The sequence below is a fragment of the Agelaius tricolor genome, unplaced genomic scaffold, assembly GCF_023055355.1.
Source record: "Agelaius tricolor isolate 1412-34295 unplaced genomic scaffold, bAgeTri1.0.p SCAF_14, whole genome shotgun sequence".
NCBI lineage: Eukaryota > Metazoa > Chordata > Aves > Passeriformes > Icteridae > Agelaius > Agelaius tricolor.
This window is the reverse complement of record NW_027269274.1, coordinates 15,057,020-15,076,410: the sequence shown is the minus strand read 5'-3', so window position 1 is coordinate 15,076,410 and position 19,391 is coordinate 15,057,020. Positions and strand designations below refer to the sequence as shown.

The window sequence follows — 19,391 nt, the reverse complement described above, 5'->3', positions numbered from 1 at the left end:
AATCAGATCCAATGGGTTTTCTAAACTGCCAGAGAAAGCTTCATTAGATCCTTATTTTTCCTTATCTCCCATTATAACCTCACAAATGTTTCTTCTCTTTCTCCATAAAGAGGGAATTTTTGAGGAAAAGACTCCAAAAGGGAGTTATTCCTGGATTAAGTTAGCTGCTCCAGAGGTGATTCAAAACATTTAACTTCTCTGTGAGTGGGTACTCACTACCTAACAATGTAACTGTTTCATGCTAAGCCAGACTCCTCAATGATTACAGAGATCAACAGAGTGTCTCCATGCAGAGAGACTTACATTTCACCTTAGAGCAGCTGAAGACACAAGCCCATGCCTTTGAACACAATCTGAAACCCATCTGCCTGGAACCCACGTCTCCAGACAGATCAAATCCTCCCCTAGAAACACTTCATGTTTGTGTTCAAGTCACCATAATGATCCTACAAGCCTTCCCAGTATTCATTTATGGCCCTTTCATGTGACAGTCCATACAGAAGCTTCCACATAAAGGTCTGACACTGAAGCATCTTTCCAGTCCTCTGGCTTTTTCTAAATCAAGTCCTTAAGACTCACAGGTCTGTCCACTCCCCACAAGGCCCTGCTGTGTCATTCAAGACAAGACAACCCTACACAGGGTGTTTCCTATCCCCAGGGAATTTCCAAATGCCCCCCACAACTCCAGGCTTAGCAGGCCAGTTCACTCCTCCAACAGCAGGACACAAGGAAGGGGATGGCAGTAGACAATATAAAATGAATTAGTGTGAATTCCAGCCCACAGGAACTGGGCTGCCTCACCATAGAGTCTAGAGAACAGATCTGCAAAGGTATCACACATTCTCCTAGGTGCTGCTGCTAAACACAAGAACGGAGGGGAAGGAACCAGAAGAAAATCAACAAAATTGAAATAAAATGGAAAGTATTCCACAATCCTTGCTGAGGAGCTTTTGGGAAATGTACTTGAAACAAACTGTTGCAAAGGGACAAATTGATGAGACTTTAAAAATTATTTTAAAGTAAAATTCTCCTGGGAAACTTATGGATCTGTCCTGATGGATACAAAGTTCCTCTCCCACATACTGAAACTAGCAGAAGACAAAGATGCTGAGCATTTCCCTCTGATGTTGCTTCTTTCAAGTTCAATGCCTAACACAGACACAAATTTAATCTGATTTAAAACTCAAGCAGCTCCCTTCAATCTTATATTTAGTTCCTGAGTTTGGACTACAGAGAAGATACCTTACAGCCCTACAGTTTTTACTGATTTTATTCTGCACCTAACTAAATGTAAATAAAAAAAATGAGTTGTGGAGAGGACTATTTCCTAACATGCTACCATCCAAATGTGAAGAACTTTTCAATGAACATTTAAACAAAGATCCGCAGACTTACCTTCTGACTCTGGCAGTCAGCTGTGGGAGTGAAGCATGCTGCTAAGAAGAAAAACAGCAATCCAGGAGGATGCATTTTCATGCTTTTACAGGCAGGACCCTTTACACAAAAGGGGTGGTGAGAGAGGCTGCAATTTCTGTAAGATAACACCGCCTACTAAGAATCAGATCCAAGACAAACCAGAGGTTAAAAGTAAACAGGGAGAGAGCATTTTTGCACTGTGCTTTTTGGCTGCAAAGCCTTCAGAAATGGATCTGCTACTTCTAGTGTGATTTCTGAATCAACACAAGCTTTTTCTTTCCATTCTTTTTTTAAATGCACAAGCAGAACTCCTAAGTAAAAGGTTTACTGAAAACAGGAACATCTACGGATTTCCTCTTACATATCAGTTCAAAACAGAAGGAAGGAAATCCTTAGTTTTCAACTAATTGGAATGAAAAGAGGTTAACTGTATGCTTAACAGAAGGCAAATGCAACGGGCAAACTTAAATACCATAAATTCATGAAGGGTAAGTTAATTTCCTTTTGCCACTGATGTGAATATGTCCATAAAACCTCCAAGTGAAGGTAGAGCTGAGCACTGCCTATGCCAAAGTATTGCAAGAACAAAGCAATGGAGTGACAGAACAGGAATGGAGCACGTTGCATCAATCAATCAATCAATCAAGCACTTTGGGCAGGCTTTGATATTTTTATTTTAAACAGTTGACTTTCTCAGCAAGAAAAGCTGATGCTATGGCAGCAATGGCAAAATTTCTAATTTCCAAACACTCTGCTGACAGCTTGATGAATCCAAGGAGCATTTCCATAGCACTCAGAACAGAAAAGTCCCAAAACAGGGTTTAAAAAAATACACACTAACCTGAAGTACAGTCTGCAATTTATAGTCTCCTTTTGAATTTTACAAATAATTGATTATTGACAGATTTTCCATGTTCTTTGTCTCCCTGCTCTGCTAAGAGAGCCCACTATCCTGAGCAGTCTAAGGACTGCTTCTGTTAGCAGCAAATCTCGCTAAGTGATGAGGCACCTTCATATTTTCAGGCCATTAATAGCACATGAAGGTGCCAAAATGAGACCAGGACATGGAACCATTCTTGTGTTTACATAAATAATGAGAGCTTTACCACCTTTTTGCCCCTGCATCCCCACAAAGACACACATGCTGTAACACACGAGGCGCATAGGAAGCGCTGTACTTACTGCTGCCGTTAGCTGTGCTTCACTTCTGCCTTCATCCTACAGGGAAAGGCAGAATGATGAACAGCCAGCCCTGCTATATATCCTGCACTAACAGGAAGCAGATAAGGCACACAACCATCCACTGCAACCCATGTGAGCAGCACCAGCCCACAGCTCAACCCAACAGCTCAGCCCGCTTGTCCTGCCGCAGGACAACGGCAGCCCTGGAACTGTCGCTGCCCAACTGGTGCCACCCTGTCAAGGTCAGAGGGCTCACACTGCTCTGGAAACCATTTGGTACCCTGAAGGTCTTCAAAATGAGGCAGAGACACCATGGCTCAGCCAGCTTGGGTGCGATGGGAAAGTCACAAATGGGCAGTGGGGACACTCTTGTAGAGAATGGAAGCTGTACGGTGTTTTCTTGGCTGCAGTCACGGCCCTGAGCTGGCCATGGAAACACAAGAATGAGGCTGCTCCTCTGCTCCATGCTGCCCCAGGAGGATTGTGAAGATTGTTGGGTTTTCCAAGAGCTGGCTGGATGACACAGGGATTAAGTTGCCAGCATCCACACATAGCTGAAAAGTTTTTAAGGTGAAAATAGCTCACCCTGGGGCACTGGAAGGTGTATTGGATTCTTTAATGGCTCAGCACAGAAAATGGTACAGGGCAAGAAAAGACACACCAAGACTGATTCCAGGGCTTTCCACTGCTGCTTATCATCACTGTATCTGACCTACTGCAGGGAAACCAGGAAGGGAGAGAAATGCTTGGTGAAATTCCTCTCTGAATTAAATAAATCAGATTCACAGCAACATCAAAAGGTTCACAGCCAGCTTCCTTATCTGACCTCACCTCAATTAAAGACTAGCAATACAAAAGCAATATACAGGCTAAAAATGCAAACAGTGAGTAGTGCCATTGTACAAGAGCAGAGCATAAACTGAAAAATCAAAAGGTCATCTGTCATTAGACCCTGCTTTCCTGACCAAGCAGCACTAGCAGTGTGTGTTTCAGTCACTGCCTATGACCTGCTCTGAGAGAATGGAAACTTTGCTGACACCACTGTTGGAGCTGGAACACCAAAATCTGCAACACTTTTGGATCTTCATGATTCTGGAAATTAGTAAGAAGGTGAATCACTGACCACCTCTAAATTAATAGATGGCCAAGAGCCATTAGTAATGTTCAATGCACAGAAGCCAAGGTGCTCTCAGCAGCAGTTCCAGCTGGCAGTGTCATCAAAGATGGCAACACCAGCAGAGAAACAGCACAGGAAGGAAAAATGAGCCAAACAAACCCAAATTACTGCTCCACTCACAGTTTCTGTTCTCTTCTCATAGATGGATTCCTCCTAGGCAGATAAATGTATTTTCTCATGGATGACATCTATAAAAACTTTATGCCTTAGAGGCAAAATGCATTGGATCAATTTTTTGATTCCACTGTTTAGTCCAATACTCTTCAAAACTGCCAACAAACAGAAACCCCAGTTCCCTCACTCATTTCGATATTAGACCCACTCATGCACAGAGGCATCTCTACAAAGTATTTCAAACCCCAGAATCTCATAAAGCAAGATCCTGAGATCTGCCAGAGAGCCTTCATCAAAAGAGAATATTTAGGCAAGTCTTGTAAAGATTTGATGACAGAATACACAAACAGCCCTGTGCAGGCAGGGTAGGAGGCTTTGCAGCTGATCCTAGTCAATGTTTGATTGAAATAGGATTGTGCAAATCCACTTTTAAAGCATACAGTAGGAGTTGTCAACTGTCTGCCAGTGTGTTTATCTGTGAGGTTTCACACATGGATCTTATTTGTTTTGGAAAGCATGGAGATTAACTTATCTGTCAAGTGTCTCTTGCCCACATAACAGAAGGTGGCTGGTTTAACAGAAGTCACAGATGTGGGTCTCAGAAACATCTTCAAATTCTGGCCCTGACTTCTTCAAGATGACTGCTACAAAACACTTAAAATTTACCTCGTGGGCTCAGTCTCCCCCATCATCAGCAGATTGTTGGCAACAAGGAAAGCTCAGGATTTTTCTCTCTCAGGGAAAAATTCCCTCTCTTTTTATTCATGCATCAATGACAAGCTGAGTCCTCTAAAGCGACTTTTGTAAGACCTGGAATTTTTATTGTGTACACATTAACATTTAAAGTTGAGAATCTGTGGGTAAAAATTACTCAACCTGTTTCACAGAATAAGAAACCAAACCCCCACCTGGATACAGGCAAAGGATAAGGCTACAAACCCTCCCAGACTCCCTGCCTGTCTGTGCCATACACTGTGTTTTAAAATGCTGGGTCACCAGCTCTGCTCTGTGAAGTGTGTGCAGCTCTGACCAGATTGGGCAATTTCCTGCTATTGAAATCTTTTGTTTAGAAACCACAGAGCCAAGGCAAGTGATTTGCCATCCAGTCCACCTTGCCACACAGCTTCTCTGGGAACTGACCATTTGGTTACATCCACAGAGAGAAAAGGACTCTTGTTCTGCACTTCTGGCAAAGCTGGGAAAGGACATTAAGTCCCTTTGCTCTGAATTGTAAGGCTGTGAGTCTGAAAAGGATTAAACAGGCCAAGCCAATAGTGCTTGTGTCTAGGAATGGGGCCAGCTGAACCATACTTTACCCAACATACCCTCAGGGTCCTGGTGAAGATGCAATGACACAACCCTAATTTTCCTTTCCTCTTGGCAAGTTGGAAGGAACTAGAATTTTAAGGTTTGCTCATAAAAGCAAAAATCCTGCAAGGACTGCACAGAGAGTAGGAGTGTGTTTATCCTTCTCTTTCTCACACAGACACAGTAGTCCACTTCCAAGCAGACAGGTAGGGCTGCCTGAGCACAATGCTGTGGCACAATTTAGAAAGAAATTGTCATGGTTGTTCACATCTTGTTACTCCAAAACCTCTATGGGCAGCAGTCCCAACATCAGTAAATAAGTGCTTTAAGTCTGGCCTATCACTTTCTCTTGACTCTGAGTTCCTTTACGTGTTCTGTTGTAGTGAAAAAGAGCAACATTTTCCTGTCTCTTGGTTTTAGTTTTGTACTTTTCCCATTTATTAATCTGGAATTGTACTGGAAAGTCAGACTCTAAATTCCCCACAGGTACCCAATATTAATTAGAATTCTGGGTACACTGTTTGTTCCAATAGCTGAGCTATTGAAACTCAGTACCTGCTGACAGGAGCACAATGGCAGAGGCAGTGAGCTCTCCCATGAAGTGCTGCTGATTCTTCAGGCCCTGTCGTCTGTAAGGGGTACCAAGGGCTTACAATGTGCTTGACTCAAGCTGTACCCAGCAGTTTGCCAAGGACAGCACTGAATGTCTGCCTGAGAACAGATGGAGATGGGAGTCAGAATCCTCCTAGCTCTGCATTTTCAGCAACTTCAGAGATGCCAGGGGCTCTTGTTATTCCCTCTCAGAGACCCTGAAGACTGAAGCACAAGGGCTTGGTGCCCACCTCATCTACTCTGGCTACTGCTCTTCATGCACCTATTCAGGCAGATTTTTCCAGTGCTGGCCAGTCTTTCTGGATCTAATGAACTTCCCATCCTCCCTCTTTCACATCAAATTTTAGCTTTCCAAGTTACTAAATGCCCTTAATTATCAGGTGGACACCCAGCTACAGAAGCTTGTTGTCTGCTCTGAGCTACAGCTTCCCTGCTTTTCCTCATGTGGCTGCTTTCTGCCTAAGATTTGGTATGTTTGAAGATTACTACTGCAGAAGTAAACTTCCTGATCAGAATGCAATTAAGATGCAACAGCACTTTGTGTTACACCATTAAAAAAAACCCAGCTCATTATCAGGGCTGATAGAACAAAAAGCTGAAGGGCTGATGAAAATAAAAAAATACATGACTGTGCAGTACATCCACAGCCAGACAGAGCAGAGCTCTGTAAAGCAGCACAGGAATGGACACAGGACACACAGGATGCAGGTCACACTGTCATTTCTTCTTGCAGAGAAAACAGTGTTGCCTAGGTCAGCACCTCATTTACTTTCCTTCCTAATGAGGTTCACTTACAATTTTTTATTTGTAATACAAGGGAAGTTTTAAAACCTTTGGGGAGATCCTTGGCAGATGACACTGAACAAAAATATTGTCTGGGTCTTCCTAGTGTGGCAAAATTCTGTATCAGCTGCAAAGCCAGAACACAGAAGTTTGAGAGTTCAGGAGATACTTTCCTGACAAAGGTCCCCCCACCTGCCTCTGTGTGTTTCTGGTCATAACTTCAGCTACTCAGATATTGTCTTAATGTTGAACAAGGGTTGGAAGCTGGAAAGAATTTGAGGACAAAGGCTTACTAAAGAGGAATATGCCTGCAGGGCTTTGTAGTGCTCTTGCAGAAAGAGAAGCAGAAATCAAGACTAATCTATGTAACCACAGCTGTTGACAGTGACTTCATTCTGCAGAGCTTTCTGTAGAAACTGAATGTGGAAAGTCCTGGGAAATTTTTATGAACTGAAGCAATCAGTTTAGTTGCAAGATAACTGATTGTACATTTTGAAGAAAACCTCACTTAAGTTCCTGTATTTAAGAACAAAAGACTACATTAAAATCAGACAATAAAGACAACAGGCTGGCATTGAAGAATGACAGTTTATGAAAATTTTCAGTTTAATATTGCACTTAAATGAACAGAAATGCAGACCCAAAAAGCACTGACTCCAGCAGGCTCTAACACAGAGCATCTCTCCTCCTTTGGAGACTGGCTGGGAGAGTTTGAGCTGTTCAGGCTGGAAAAAAAGCAGGTCTAGGGAGACCTGACTGCAGCCATATCAGTATTTAAAGTTGTTTTTTTTAATGAGGGACTTTTTACCACGGCAGACAGTGATACAATCACGGGAAATGTTTTTTAACTGAAGAGATTTAGATTAGATGTAAGGAAGACATCCTTTACTCAGAGGCCCTGGCACAGGTGGCCCAGAGATGCTGTGGATTCCCCATCAGTGGAGTGTCCAAGGCCAGGCTGGATGGGACCCTTGGAAAATCAATCACATGGGTGGCATCCCTGCCCATGGAAGGGGAGCTGGAATGAGGTGATCTTGAAAATCCATTGCAACAGAAACCACTCTGTGGTTCTATGAAAGCAGCAAGGGATCAGATATCTGGTAGCAGGAAAAAGGGGGGATTTCTTCTTTGGGGTTTGGTTGGGCTGTCATTTCTAATTCTTTTTTCCGGGTGAAAATGGAAAAAGAGGTGAAGTATCAAGGAAAAAGCTTTATATAGCCCATGCTCTACTTAGCAGAGAATAAATGATGATTTATCGAAAAAAATGCCCTGAAAAGAAACAATTCTGATAGCATCACAGGGAAGATAGTTAATGGAAGAATCAAAACATACTGCAGTATGTACTGAATATTTCATTAATCTTGAAATGTGATCAATGCTTACCAAGATATAAAGGAGGAATTGCAGCTATTTCCTGGATTAATAATGTGTTCCAAAGACACAGATGCTATGTTTTAAACAGCTGTGGACCTAAAAAGAATTTCAAGTTTAACCAGAGATGTGTTTTTTCTACAATAAAGTATGAAAAAGAGGCCTTACCTGCTCTAAGTATGTGACAAGCAGGGGGTTATCCCTGCTTACTCTAAGATAAGATTCTCTGATACCCACTACTGCATTAAAATACTTTAAACAGTTGGGTTTTACAGAAGATGCTTAGAACAGAACTCACGTCTCTCTCAAGCACAGGGCACTCCCCAGAACAGCCCTTATTTATAGATGGAAGCAGGGCTGACTTATATGACAAGTATAATCCTCATATGAGAGACAGATCTGTCCATGTTGGCTCAAATCCAGGCAGTTCCAGAGGAATCCTCACAGACTCCCTTCATATTCACTTATAAATTAATTTGTAAATTATCTGTTCACCTGGTAAGTCCTCAAATGCTTTTGAAAATCAGACTGTTTAAGTTGCCACGGGCTCCTCAAGTGTTACCTTGGACAATTATTAATAAGTGATTAACAGAGCTACTTCAGAAAGAACCAGTGAAGACCTAAGATTTCTTTAAATTACTTTATTCCTAGGATGTTTAACCTAGAAATTAGCTTTTTCTACCCAATGATAATTAAACTTAAATGAACATAAGCAACCTTGAGATTTCAGAGAATAGAAGAGCTCTAAAGTACAGGAAAATTTAGTTTTCTAGTACCAAGAGCCTGCAGTACCTACCTTAACTGCTCAGTTCAGTCTAAACTTAAGGAGTTAGGCTTCCTCTGTCAAACTGGGAGCAGAGCTGCACTCCAGTTATGCTCCTCATCTCTGCTTGCTTTGGGAACTCTACTGCATCCTGCAATACAATTTGACTTTTGGCTGCCTCTTTGTCATCCTTGCACTGACTGCAACATTCCTGGCTTCTGAAATCCAAAAAGCACAGCCAAGCTCTGCAACAGCATGGAAAAATACTCTGTGAAACCACCAAATTCCTAACACCACTGTGGACTTGCCATTCTTTGAGAAAACTATTAACTTGTTTGGACCAGGCCCTGAGCAACCTGTTTGAAGATTGCCCTGTTTAAAGTTGGATGTCCCGAGGTCTCTTCCAACCCAGATTTCTCTATGTGTTTAAGGGGCACCAGTTTTAAGCAGCATCAGCTGCCATATAAGTATGAAAACTGTTCTTCCCTTCTTAATTCCACTGGATATAGAACATTCTTTTTCAGTGTCAATATCTGTCTTTATAATAGTGAGTAGGGATTTTACTGTCATGGGGGATGCTAAAACTGGTTGGCATAGTAACTGTCAAGTTAAACATGATAGCTTAGAAAGAAAATCCCTAATATCTAACAGATAAGCAAAAGTACTTGAAATAAATCCTCAAATTGTGTTTAGAGGCTGCAGATCCTCAGTTTCCATGACTCAGCTGTACTTCTGGACTAAGAGTCTTGTAGGAGAATGAACTATTTTCTTCTTTCATCCTGCTGCACATTTCATACTTTACAATGCACTCTAGGAACAGAATGTGTGCTGCTGAACTGCCATATGGTATCCTGGAAGCACAAGATATAAAGTTGAATAAAGACAAGGCCAAAAGAAAACTGTCAAATTACACTTTATTTGTATTGACAAGATAGGCAAAAGAAAGACTTTGTGTTCAGAGATACAAATCCATTATTTGCTGACAAAATGCCAATATACCCACATTGGGTATTTCCACTTCCAAGACAATACTGAGAGGATCTTTACCAAGCAACTCTTTTATCCTTGGAAAAGGAAAATGAATGCCTGTGAAAATAGTTTCATATGAAAATTTGTTACCTGCTTGTGGCTCAAACTTTACTGTTAAGTTAATGATTGGCAGCAAATAATTACACTTGGCCTCAAAGAAAAACATATGTAAAACTGTAAGATCATTAAATAATAAGCATTAGCAGCATACCCAAAATACTTCTTGTACAAAGAACATTGCACTTGAGCATACACAAGCATTTACCCTTATTTACACATTAGAATTTGTATAGAACAGCAAGACTGATATATACAGAAAAATAGTGGAAACCTTAACAGCCCCAGACGACAGAATATCTAGTGTTGACTCCTTAAATTTTCCATACAGTTTCCCAGGATGTCTCATGTGGTTTTTTCACTATATACTATTGCATAAAAATAGACTGTACAAGAAGGTCAGTCCCCAGTTAACACTTCAGAATATTTCTATGTACTATTACATGTTCACTGCACCAGGGAGCAAAGGAGTCCAGGTCAGCTTCTCATGAAAACAAAGAGAACTTGACAGGTGCTATCTACTTACTCACTGTGCTTTACCTTGTAATACATACTGAAATCACTTGGCTGTGCAGTAACTACCCAGTGAGCTCCAAAGGCAATTCCCTACCACACAGGATCTCCCACTGTCTTGCAAGTAATGAAATTAATTTCTCCCTGCTTTCTGCACTTGGGATAAAAATGTACCACTGGATCTCTCTGTTCCTGCTGCCTTCTTGTTTGGAATTTCCTTTTGGGATACTATCAGTTTCTCCAAAGTGATCCAGTGTTAAATTCTGCATCAGGTCCTGATTCTGAACATCATCAAACACAAATGTGAGGGCCTGTGGATATGTCTGATACCCCATGAGCACTCTGTCTAAATCCCGGATTCGTCTTCCATCTGCAAGCTGGTACTTGTCTCTCTTTGGTGGCTCCTTAGCAAATTCAGGTAGTGGGTAACTGATATAATCTTCATCAAAGAGGAACAAATCAGAGCTGGTCAATATCAGTGTTTTAGGTTGAAGTGAACTAGTGTTCTGAGCAGATCCTTCAAAGTGATTTACTTGAAATGCCAACACATACAGAAGGATGTTGAGGGATGGAAGATTGGTCAAACCATCCATCTTCTCTGCCACTAGAAAAGCAAGGTCCCCAATTTCCTCTTCATTTGGATAAATAAATTTTACTCTGCTAGAGTGAATCAGTTCATAATTCTCCATTTTTCCTGCAAGAAACACACATTATTATATCTCTATTTAGTGCTATACAATAATTTCTTAATGTACTAGGATAAACAACAACCAGCTTGATAGCTGGCTGTAGCTGGAAGAATTTAAGTTTTGTATCTATTGATACATGGCTTTTGCTTAAAAACAACACTGGAATAATTGTATTTGGATTGCAGGTCTCTGCCAGAGCCCTTCTTGCATTACCAACAGACTTTTCTGCAAATTTCTAACCATGTATGTCCAGGGTGAATGCAAGAAGCCATCAGTAACTTCACTTGTGCAAGACTCTTACATACTTTTAACAATCCTGCTCACATAAGGCACATCTAAGATAATTAAATCAGGGAGTTTAGTTGAAGTATCAAATAGGAAATGACTGATGCATAAATGTCCCTCAAAAGAGTTTTTAATCAGTACAGTTTAGGTGAAGCCTTAAGTATGATGCCTAAATAAGTCATGCCATGTAGAAAAGACTCACCTGTGTTTTTACTCCCAAATTCAGAGTAGAAGTCCTTATCTACTGGTTCAGGTGAAGGAGTGCGTGCAAGCAGTGACAGGACTGCCATAAGCTGCTGTATGAAGGTGTGAGTGTTGTAACTGTCTCTTGTCAGGCAGGTGACAATGTGATCTGCAGAATGCCCTGAGGAGAGCACAGAACATAATTCACTCACTGTGGTACTACCACTTCTTGAACCAACATGCAACTGTCATCAGAGAAGATTTTTTAAGGATTATTTCTCCTGAAAACATGCATTACTATTCAGAAATCTTTTAAATTCCTGTAAACAACAGAATCCTTACAAATCCCTCAAAAAAATACATAATTTCTCTTCATTTAAAATACAATGTATACTTATGATTCAAATCTTGCTCTAGGTATCCAAGAAAAAGGAGAAACAGAAAATCTCTCTTCCATCTCACTAATAAAGACATGGATCCATCTAAAAAAGACTAGGACAAAATAGAACTGGAAAAGCTTAGAGCACAAGAGGTACTCACCAGTAATTCGGAAGTATTGGTCAAACAGGCCAACATTTACTGACTGCAGGTCATTAAGTTTTAGCACAAAGCAGCAAGAGAGGTGGAAAGAACTGTTTTCACAGTCTGAGTTTTCTTTGTTCCAAAAATCTGTTAAAGAGGTATACATGAATAAAAGGTCAAAACAAAAAGATTGTTCTGTCCATAAGCATAATTTTTATACTACAATCTAATACTTATCTCACACTTGAAGAACGAAATTAAGAAAAAACTGGGTACAGTGGCTAAAAATTTCTCAAGCAAAATACAAGCAATTTTTATTAGGAGCATTTTAAAAAAGTATTTGTCCTGTGCCTGATTTAAATTAGCGCATGCACTAACTAATAACACACTTTAACTGAATGATCACCATGAGGTTCATTACCCTTCACTTTCCATTTTCATTATGAGAGGGACCATGAAATAACATCAGAGAACAGCATGGATCCCATGGCAGCTAAAAGGGTCTGTCTGAGAAGCAGACATGACTCAAGACTCTGGTTTTTTGACCATAAAAGCCTTATGCAAATACTGGTCCCTTCAACTAGGAGGTCTAATTAAGAATATTGACCAAAATTGGTTCTTAGACTGAGGACAAACACAGAGAGAGGGATTACATTGGTAACATGATTAAAGGATCAAAGTAACTATTTTACCTGACTGGTGCTCATCTGCATGAATGAAAGAATCATCCAACAGAAAGTAAATGGCTTTTGTTGAGAGAAGCACACAAGCCATCACTTCCACACTGGGAGTCTTGTAAAACAGAACTGAAGACCACATGAGGTGTCTCAACTCTTCATTTTCCACCTAAGATGTAAATTTTACTTCATAAACACATGAACTTTGATATTTCAGACAGTTTCATCACCTTAGAGGCAACTTTAGACCCCCAGAGAAACAACTTCAAAATCTTAAGCATCTGAACATGCTCTGGTTAAAGACAGGTAGTGGTAAATGATGCCACAATGGTAGCCACTGAAAATATCTTGAGTTTATATAAGAAAATTATTTTTCTGTTATAAGCAAACTATTCCTTGCTTTCTAACCAAAATTAGAAAAAATACAGAAAAAAATTTCATTTGCAAGAAAGAGTTTTTAGGGCAAACACTGTAGGCAAAACTTTAATCACCAGCTGAGCAGTGGCCTCCCAAACCTCAAGTCTGCTGAGCCTTTAGGTGTTTCTGAGGGTTGGATTCAAAGACCCTGCAGAGAGGACAGGAGCACAGCTTGCCACTGCAGCTGCTGCTCCAACTCAGCATCTTCCCAGCTTCTAACTTGATGGGCTTACTGTGAGCCCTTAAATGAGTCACCTGCTTTTTTTATCAGCTTCTGATATAAAAAGAGAAGTACAGCTTGTAACTGTGCTTACTTAGAACATTTGGAAGAGAATTAAGGGAATAAGAAAAATGTATCTATTTCTCAAGCTTTTCAATTTGTACTCAGATTTATCACTCAAAAAGCCACATCATAATTTTGGGTAATGTTTTTACTTTTCAATCTGATGTTCCCTAGATACACTTAAATGTTTTTCAGAAATCAGGTTTATCTGTTCATGTTTCTGGAGTACCTTCAGCCATGCACATGTGCTGCAGTCATGCACAGTACTACAAAAACATGTCAGAACATTTATTTATTGATTTAGCTAAGAACCATCCCAAAATAATTACATTCCTGTTATTTTCTTTCCTTTTCCCACTTTAAAGAAAATAGAGGAACATTCTTGGAGCAATCACATCTTCACAACATAATCAATATAATCTCCTGTTCAGCACCACAGATCCTGAAGGCAAATTATGCTTTGCAGGATCCCAATTGCTGTAGCAGGGAACCCAAAATGGAAAAATACACAGATTCTTGATCAAAATGCTGTCAGGTTTCCCAGAGCCTAATTCTTGTGGCTAAATTTGATCAGGAAAGTTTTTGTAGATACTGTGTAGTACAGAAAGGTCACAACGCATGTTTTTGTACACTTGATATAGACATGATACCTCTGCAATGTTGCTATGGAAAAATTCAACCAGGGCTCTTCCCTTCAGCCCAGCCACATACTGCAGAGACACAGAAACATGAATGTGAACAGGAATCTGGTTGTCTTCTGTTATCTTCTGCATAAGAAGCTCAGATGGGTATAAGGATGACAATGTCAGATGAGGCTTGCAGAAACTAGAAAAGATCCAGAACACAAATGATCAAAATGTAAAGATCTACACAGTTTTTTCCCTTCAAAAATATTTGTATTTTGTTCAAAAATTAAAACCAGGTAAGTTCAATTTTTAATAGTTTAAATTATCTATAACTTGACCATAGATGTCAACCTGCTATGACCTCAGCCTGCAGGCAATGAAATAGGAAGTTTCCTTCCATCCGAAATTACATTTTATGTTGCAGCAACAAAACAGGAAAATAAAAGGTAGAGTGCCACAGTCCAGGATAAACCATTCACACTTACACCAGACTAGCACAATGCAGAAGTATTTCATCAATACTACAGTCCAAACCCAACCACAATGACAGCAGCCAACACAGGGGTCAGGCCACATCAAGCACTGTGCCAGAGACCTTTCACAGGAACCATTACCTGGCTGCCTGACTGTGTCTGTTTGCCTCCACAGCATGATTTCTTATGGCATCCGATTTGTTTGAAGCTTTGAAAATAATAATAGTCTTAACATCCTGGAGCAGTGTCCTTAGAAGGCTGTAGATTCTTAGAAAGTGGAATTTCTCATGAGGTAGAACAAACACTGCTGTAACAAATCTGTATCCAACAAGCAACTCCAGCACGTGTCCATCCAAAAATGAACCCTTCTGCTGTGTGGCACCGTGAGTTGGATGCAGCACAAGTGATGCCAATGGAATTCTATTCAGCTTAAATACACTTCCCAACTCCTCTGTGCCTGCCCATTTACCTGGCAGCAAGCTGAAATCCACCTTTACAATGTACAAATGCTGGGGTGTCAGAAATATCCAACAGGGATGGACCACACAGGGACTCTGGTCAGAAGATTTATACACTGAAGAATAAAGTGCAGAACACAATGCATTCTTTGAGCATTCCTTGTTATTGCCAGCTGACTCTGGTTGATGCAAGACTTTCTGAACATTGGTTTTATTCCCATAAACAAGATATGTTGGGAAACAACCTTTTATTTCAACATCTTCAGCTGAAATGCAATTCAATTCCATGAGCTGACAGAGAAATTCTTGGAGATTTGCTTTTCTACAGTACCATGTGGAGCTTGGTAACACTGATGTGTAGTGTTGAGAGCAACACGTTTGTAAACAGGAATAAAAGTCTTGAAGGTTCTGGGAGTCTGAAACAATAAACAAGCAGTGGTCACTGTTTCTCAGCTTCAGAGTTAAACAGATCTCTGGCAGGAGAAAGCCAAATTCTATTAGATCAGCGTAGGGAAAACACAGTGTTAATTTCAAGGCAGAAGGGATGTGCTGGCAATTTCCTCTCAGTTCCTGATGAGGAATCTCAAACACAGCTAGCATCTCATCGGTCAAAACCAAACAGGAAGCAAACTGTCTGAGTCCTTTATGAATGTGAATTGAAAAGCTCCAGAGAATTTTGACTATGTCAACACTCTCCACTGCTATGTTGTCAGATGACTGAGTATCCAAAGTAGTGCTGAACTCAAAAGTCTGATCTCCTTCATGAAGTCCCATTTCAAAATATCCATCTGCTTTGTCTGTGGTTGTGGAATTACCCACAGGGCTTCCTTTATTCTCTGTGGGAGAGGGGGCAGATTTCTGCACAGCCTGCACTATCGAGGCAGAAAGGTGCTGGATAAAGTCTTGGTTGGTGGCAGTGTAGGACATACAATTAAAAGGCAAGATGATGGTGTTACAGGGGTCAGGCACTGCACAGTATTCTCTCTCCAAACTTCAAAAGAGATAAGAAGTCACAGTAAGTACAAACTTGAGTTTAAAAACAGTTATGGCTCCCTACAATTCATGGTGCTGCTTCTCAGAACTTTGATATTTGCTCTTGCTAATACAGTTAAATCAGTGTAATTTTGTAGAACATCTTTGTACTGCACAGCCATTGATTTCAGAGGCCGGTAGTGTGCAATTCTATAGAAAGTAAAAACTCAAATGTTTAACTCCTCTTTCCTTTCCCATTCCCAGTAAGTCCAACCTCATGAGCTAAAGGACTAGACAATACAGCTATTGCTGGTTTAGAAACCACCAGCTGCATTCCAGGGTTCAAAGGTTAAAAACATATTTTTGGTTCAAAAACCCAGAGGCAGAATACAACGAAAGAGACTGTTTTGCCTTAAAGGCTGTGTTTAAGAAAACAGGATCTATTGTTATTACCCAAAAGCTAACAAGGATTTAAACCAGAGTTTATTTATGTAGCTTACCACACATGATGACCACCACCATACTCTTTGCATGAAGCCAATGAAGAGGCAAGTGCCTAAGGAGAAAGAAAGTAACATCAGGAAGCTGTAAACTACTCAAGAGTTCAGCACACATGAGAAGCAAAGTTAATATTGGCTCATGCTTTTTTAAGCTGGCCAAGCCCTGGTGTTTCCACAGGGAGCTTAACAGCCACCCTTTGAAGACCCAAAAATACTGTTTGCTTTAAGTTGGACATTCAGCTAAGGCAGAAGAGGAATGAACTCTGATGCTGACCTGAGAACAGATCCAACCTGTGATCCAGGCATTTCAGCACTCTACAAAGTTCTACTGAATTAGTGTAACATGAAGCCAAACACTAAGGAAACCTGACAAAGACCAACTACACTGGTAGCAAAGGAAGAGACACCAAGTCTTCTTGTCTTATTCCTTGAAGCCATGCATATGAAGAGTGCTTCCAATACCACAAAAGAAATCACAAACCAGAAGTTATCAGACAGGAGGAGATTGAAGAAGACAAATTAAGGGCATTGCCTATTGACAGGGAGAAGGTTCTTGCAAGAGAACTGCCTTTCAGAAACTGATACTGTAATATGATAAGACACAATTCTTACACTCAGCATCTAAATGGCTACTAAATGATGTTATACTAGTACTGGGTAAACATCTCAAAGCCATAGTGGCAGCAGTTCTCTGCAACTCTGGTAAACTTAGATTCTACATTTAATTAATAAGCTGGACCAAGCACCCTTGAATCAAGTTTGGGGCTACCTCCTTTTTCACTAAAATAGCTCTGAGAAGCAAAAAACTCTTTGCTATGGATTACTACGATAATCTAAATTTATCATCAGAAATAAGTTTGCAAAACCTTTTAAAAATACTATAATATAAACAGAGGTGTGGCAATTACCTGAATTTTACATCTGGAGTCTGGTATTTCAAAGCATCTCTGGGGAACTGTATGGTCTGTAGGAGTCGAATCACTGGATTGCAAAAAACTGCTGGCTAGGACTGTTTCTTCACAAATTATTTCTAGAACAAACACAAACACTCTTTAAATCACTGAAGTAAAACCAAAATAAATATCTAATAGTATCTGCCAATCAAATGGAATTAAAACTGTATAATTAAGATCTAATCATAAATCATTAAAGCTAAAGGATATCTTCACACAATAGCCAGGACAAAAAAGCAAGCAGAATTTTAGTTTAATTTAAAAAGACTGCTTCAGCTTCTTTCTCAAACTAACAATCAATTTCAATCTCAAATTCTGGTGTAAGAAATCTTGACACAGCTCAGTTTTAACAGAACTAGTCAGCTGCTAGGCTGGCAGGGCACTCTTCATGAACTTTGTAGCACACTCCCAAATTTCTGCAAGCTTCAATTGAACAATATCAGTAATACAACCTTCAACCAGACAGAGAAGCTCTGATCTCTCAAATGCCACTTTAGATATTATCTCACCTTATTTGGAACCTTTTTCAAGGGTTCAAAGCTGAATCATCAGTAAAAACTTATAATGAGTGAATACAAGGCAACATTCTCAGGGATGTTTGACTTTTTGCCAGTTAGATATTCACAGCATCAAACTGGCACAACAGAGCAGAATGATTTTCAGTATTGCCACTGAGCCAGCCTGCTCAAGTATTTAAATATGAAAATAATCAACAAAATTACAGTGTGGACATGTTTTTGGCTTGAGCATAAAAAACCTGTATGTATCTTTCTGGATTGATGGTAAAGTTCAGCAGATGACACCAAGAAATCTCATGGTCAGAGGAAACACAAGAGGTATTTATTACTTGGACAAAATACTGTGTTAGCAAGAAGGAAACTCAAATTGACAGGAAAACCAGAACATGACAGCATTATTTTTGATTTTCTGTTTCCTATATAAATATTTAATCTTTTTCCATAAGCCATTTCCCAATGACATTAAGCATGAATAATATGTTACGGAAACAGATGGTGTCTAGAAAATGCAGAGAAAACAATTCATAGAAACAGCATATCAGGAAATTAATTCCATTATTCATGACTTAAGGTCTAACAGTGAAACTAATTGCTTAGCATATTTCCATTTTCTTTAAAATAGGTTTCTCAAAACTGGTATTTTGAAAACAACCCTTCATAGTTAGATATGTAGCAAATAATAAATTTTTATTGTTGAAGCTGAGAAACAGCCTGCACAACCCTCATTTTCCCATTATTTATAAAAGCCTTCCCCAAAATTCTACTGAAGGAATCTTATGGAAAAGGACTACAGTAAATAAACCTTGACTCTTATACCACTCTATAGAACTCCTAAGGCCTTTAGAAAGATCTATATTTTATTTTCTCCCAAGATTTGTCTGCTCCTAAACATTTACTGTAGTAGAAAAAAATCTGTTGATAAATAATTTAAACAGTCCCAGGGGTTGCTGACATACATTTTTACAGCAAGTCCTGTATAAAACTGCAGGTTGTTACACAGTTACAGAACTGAGACAGTTTGTCAAGTGCTTAATATTTTAAAGCAAGCATTTACTTGATTTTGGAAAAACTGGCATTTTTTCTGCAGATGAAAAATTATCTAGAAGGGCTACAAAGGCAAAGTACATAAATAGCAACTAAATGTGTATCTAGGTGTCTGCCCCTCCATCAAATGCTGTCAGAACAGTTTCATTTTTCTAGAGTGAACAAAGAAACCTCTGCTGATTCTGCAGAAGTCACAGCAATGGACTTTTTCCAAAGATCAAGCTCCTCAGGGATGCTTCTCTCCCTTATCCACCAATCCACTGATTAATGGTAAGAGGAAGCTGTGTCCCCCATGAAATGGAGAAGATAATCCCCACTCTTTTCGATGGGTACGAAGTCTTCTCTCACTATGCATATTCTACTGCACTTCTCAATCAGACAAAAGTCAAAACCAGCAAGTATTTCTATCTCTTTTTCTCAGTCACAAGTGAATATTCACATAAGTCAGTCCTGTGGGCTAAAGGGG

General features: G+C 39.9%; 2 protein-coding genes across 7 annotated transcripts in view; both read right to left on the bottom strand.

Moving 5' to 3' along the window:
• STAB1 (stabilin 1) overlaps positions 1-2,684 on the bottom strand; it is a 53,846-nt gene extending 51,162 nt beyond the window's left edge. For all 3 annotated transcript variants that reach the window (XR_011681195.1, XM_071439859.1, XM_071439860.1), the window contains exons 1-2: positions 2,599-2,684; positions 1,396-1,531 (exon numbers count right to left, since the gene is read on the bottom strand). Coding sequence is in view for 2 of the 3 variants with exons in the window: in XM_071439859.1 (XP_071295960.1) it covers positions 1,396-1,476 (81 nt within the window). In the remaining variant the exon portion in view is untranslated. The remainder of the gene's footprint in view (positions 1-1,395; positions 1,532-2,598) is intronic.
• Positions 2,685-9,623: 6,939 nt separating this feature from the next.
• Positions 9,624-19,391, bottom strand: part of NISCH (nischarin) — a 29,583-nt gene continuing 19,815 nt past the window's right edge. For 2 of the 4 annotated variants that reach the window (XM_071439857.1, XM_071439858.1), the window contains one exon: positions 17,384-17,440. In XM_071439857.1, the coding sequence (XP_071295958.1) occupies positions 17,435-17,440 (6 nt within the window). In that variant the 3' untranslated portion in view covers positions 17,384-17,434. Of the gene's footprint in view, positions 11,020-11,501; positions 11,664-12,022; positions 12,152-12,696; positions 12,851-14,031; positions 14,207-14,621; positions 15,930-16,410; positions 16,467-17,318; positions 17,441-19,391 lie in introns of those variants that run through there. The other 2 variants (XM_071439855.1, XM_071439856.1) reach the window with 2 other exon arrangements.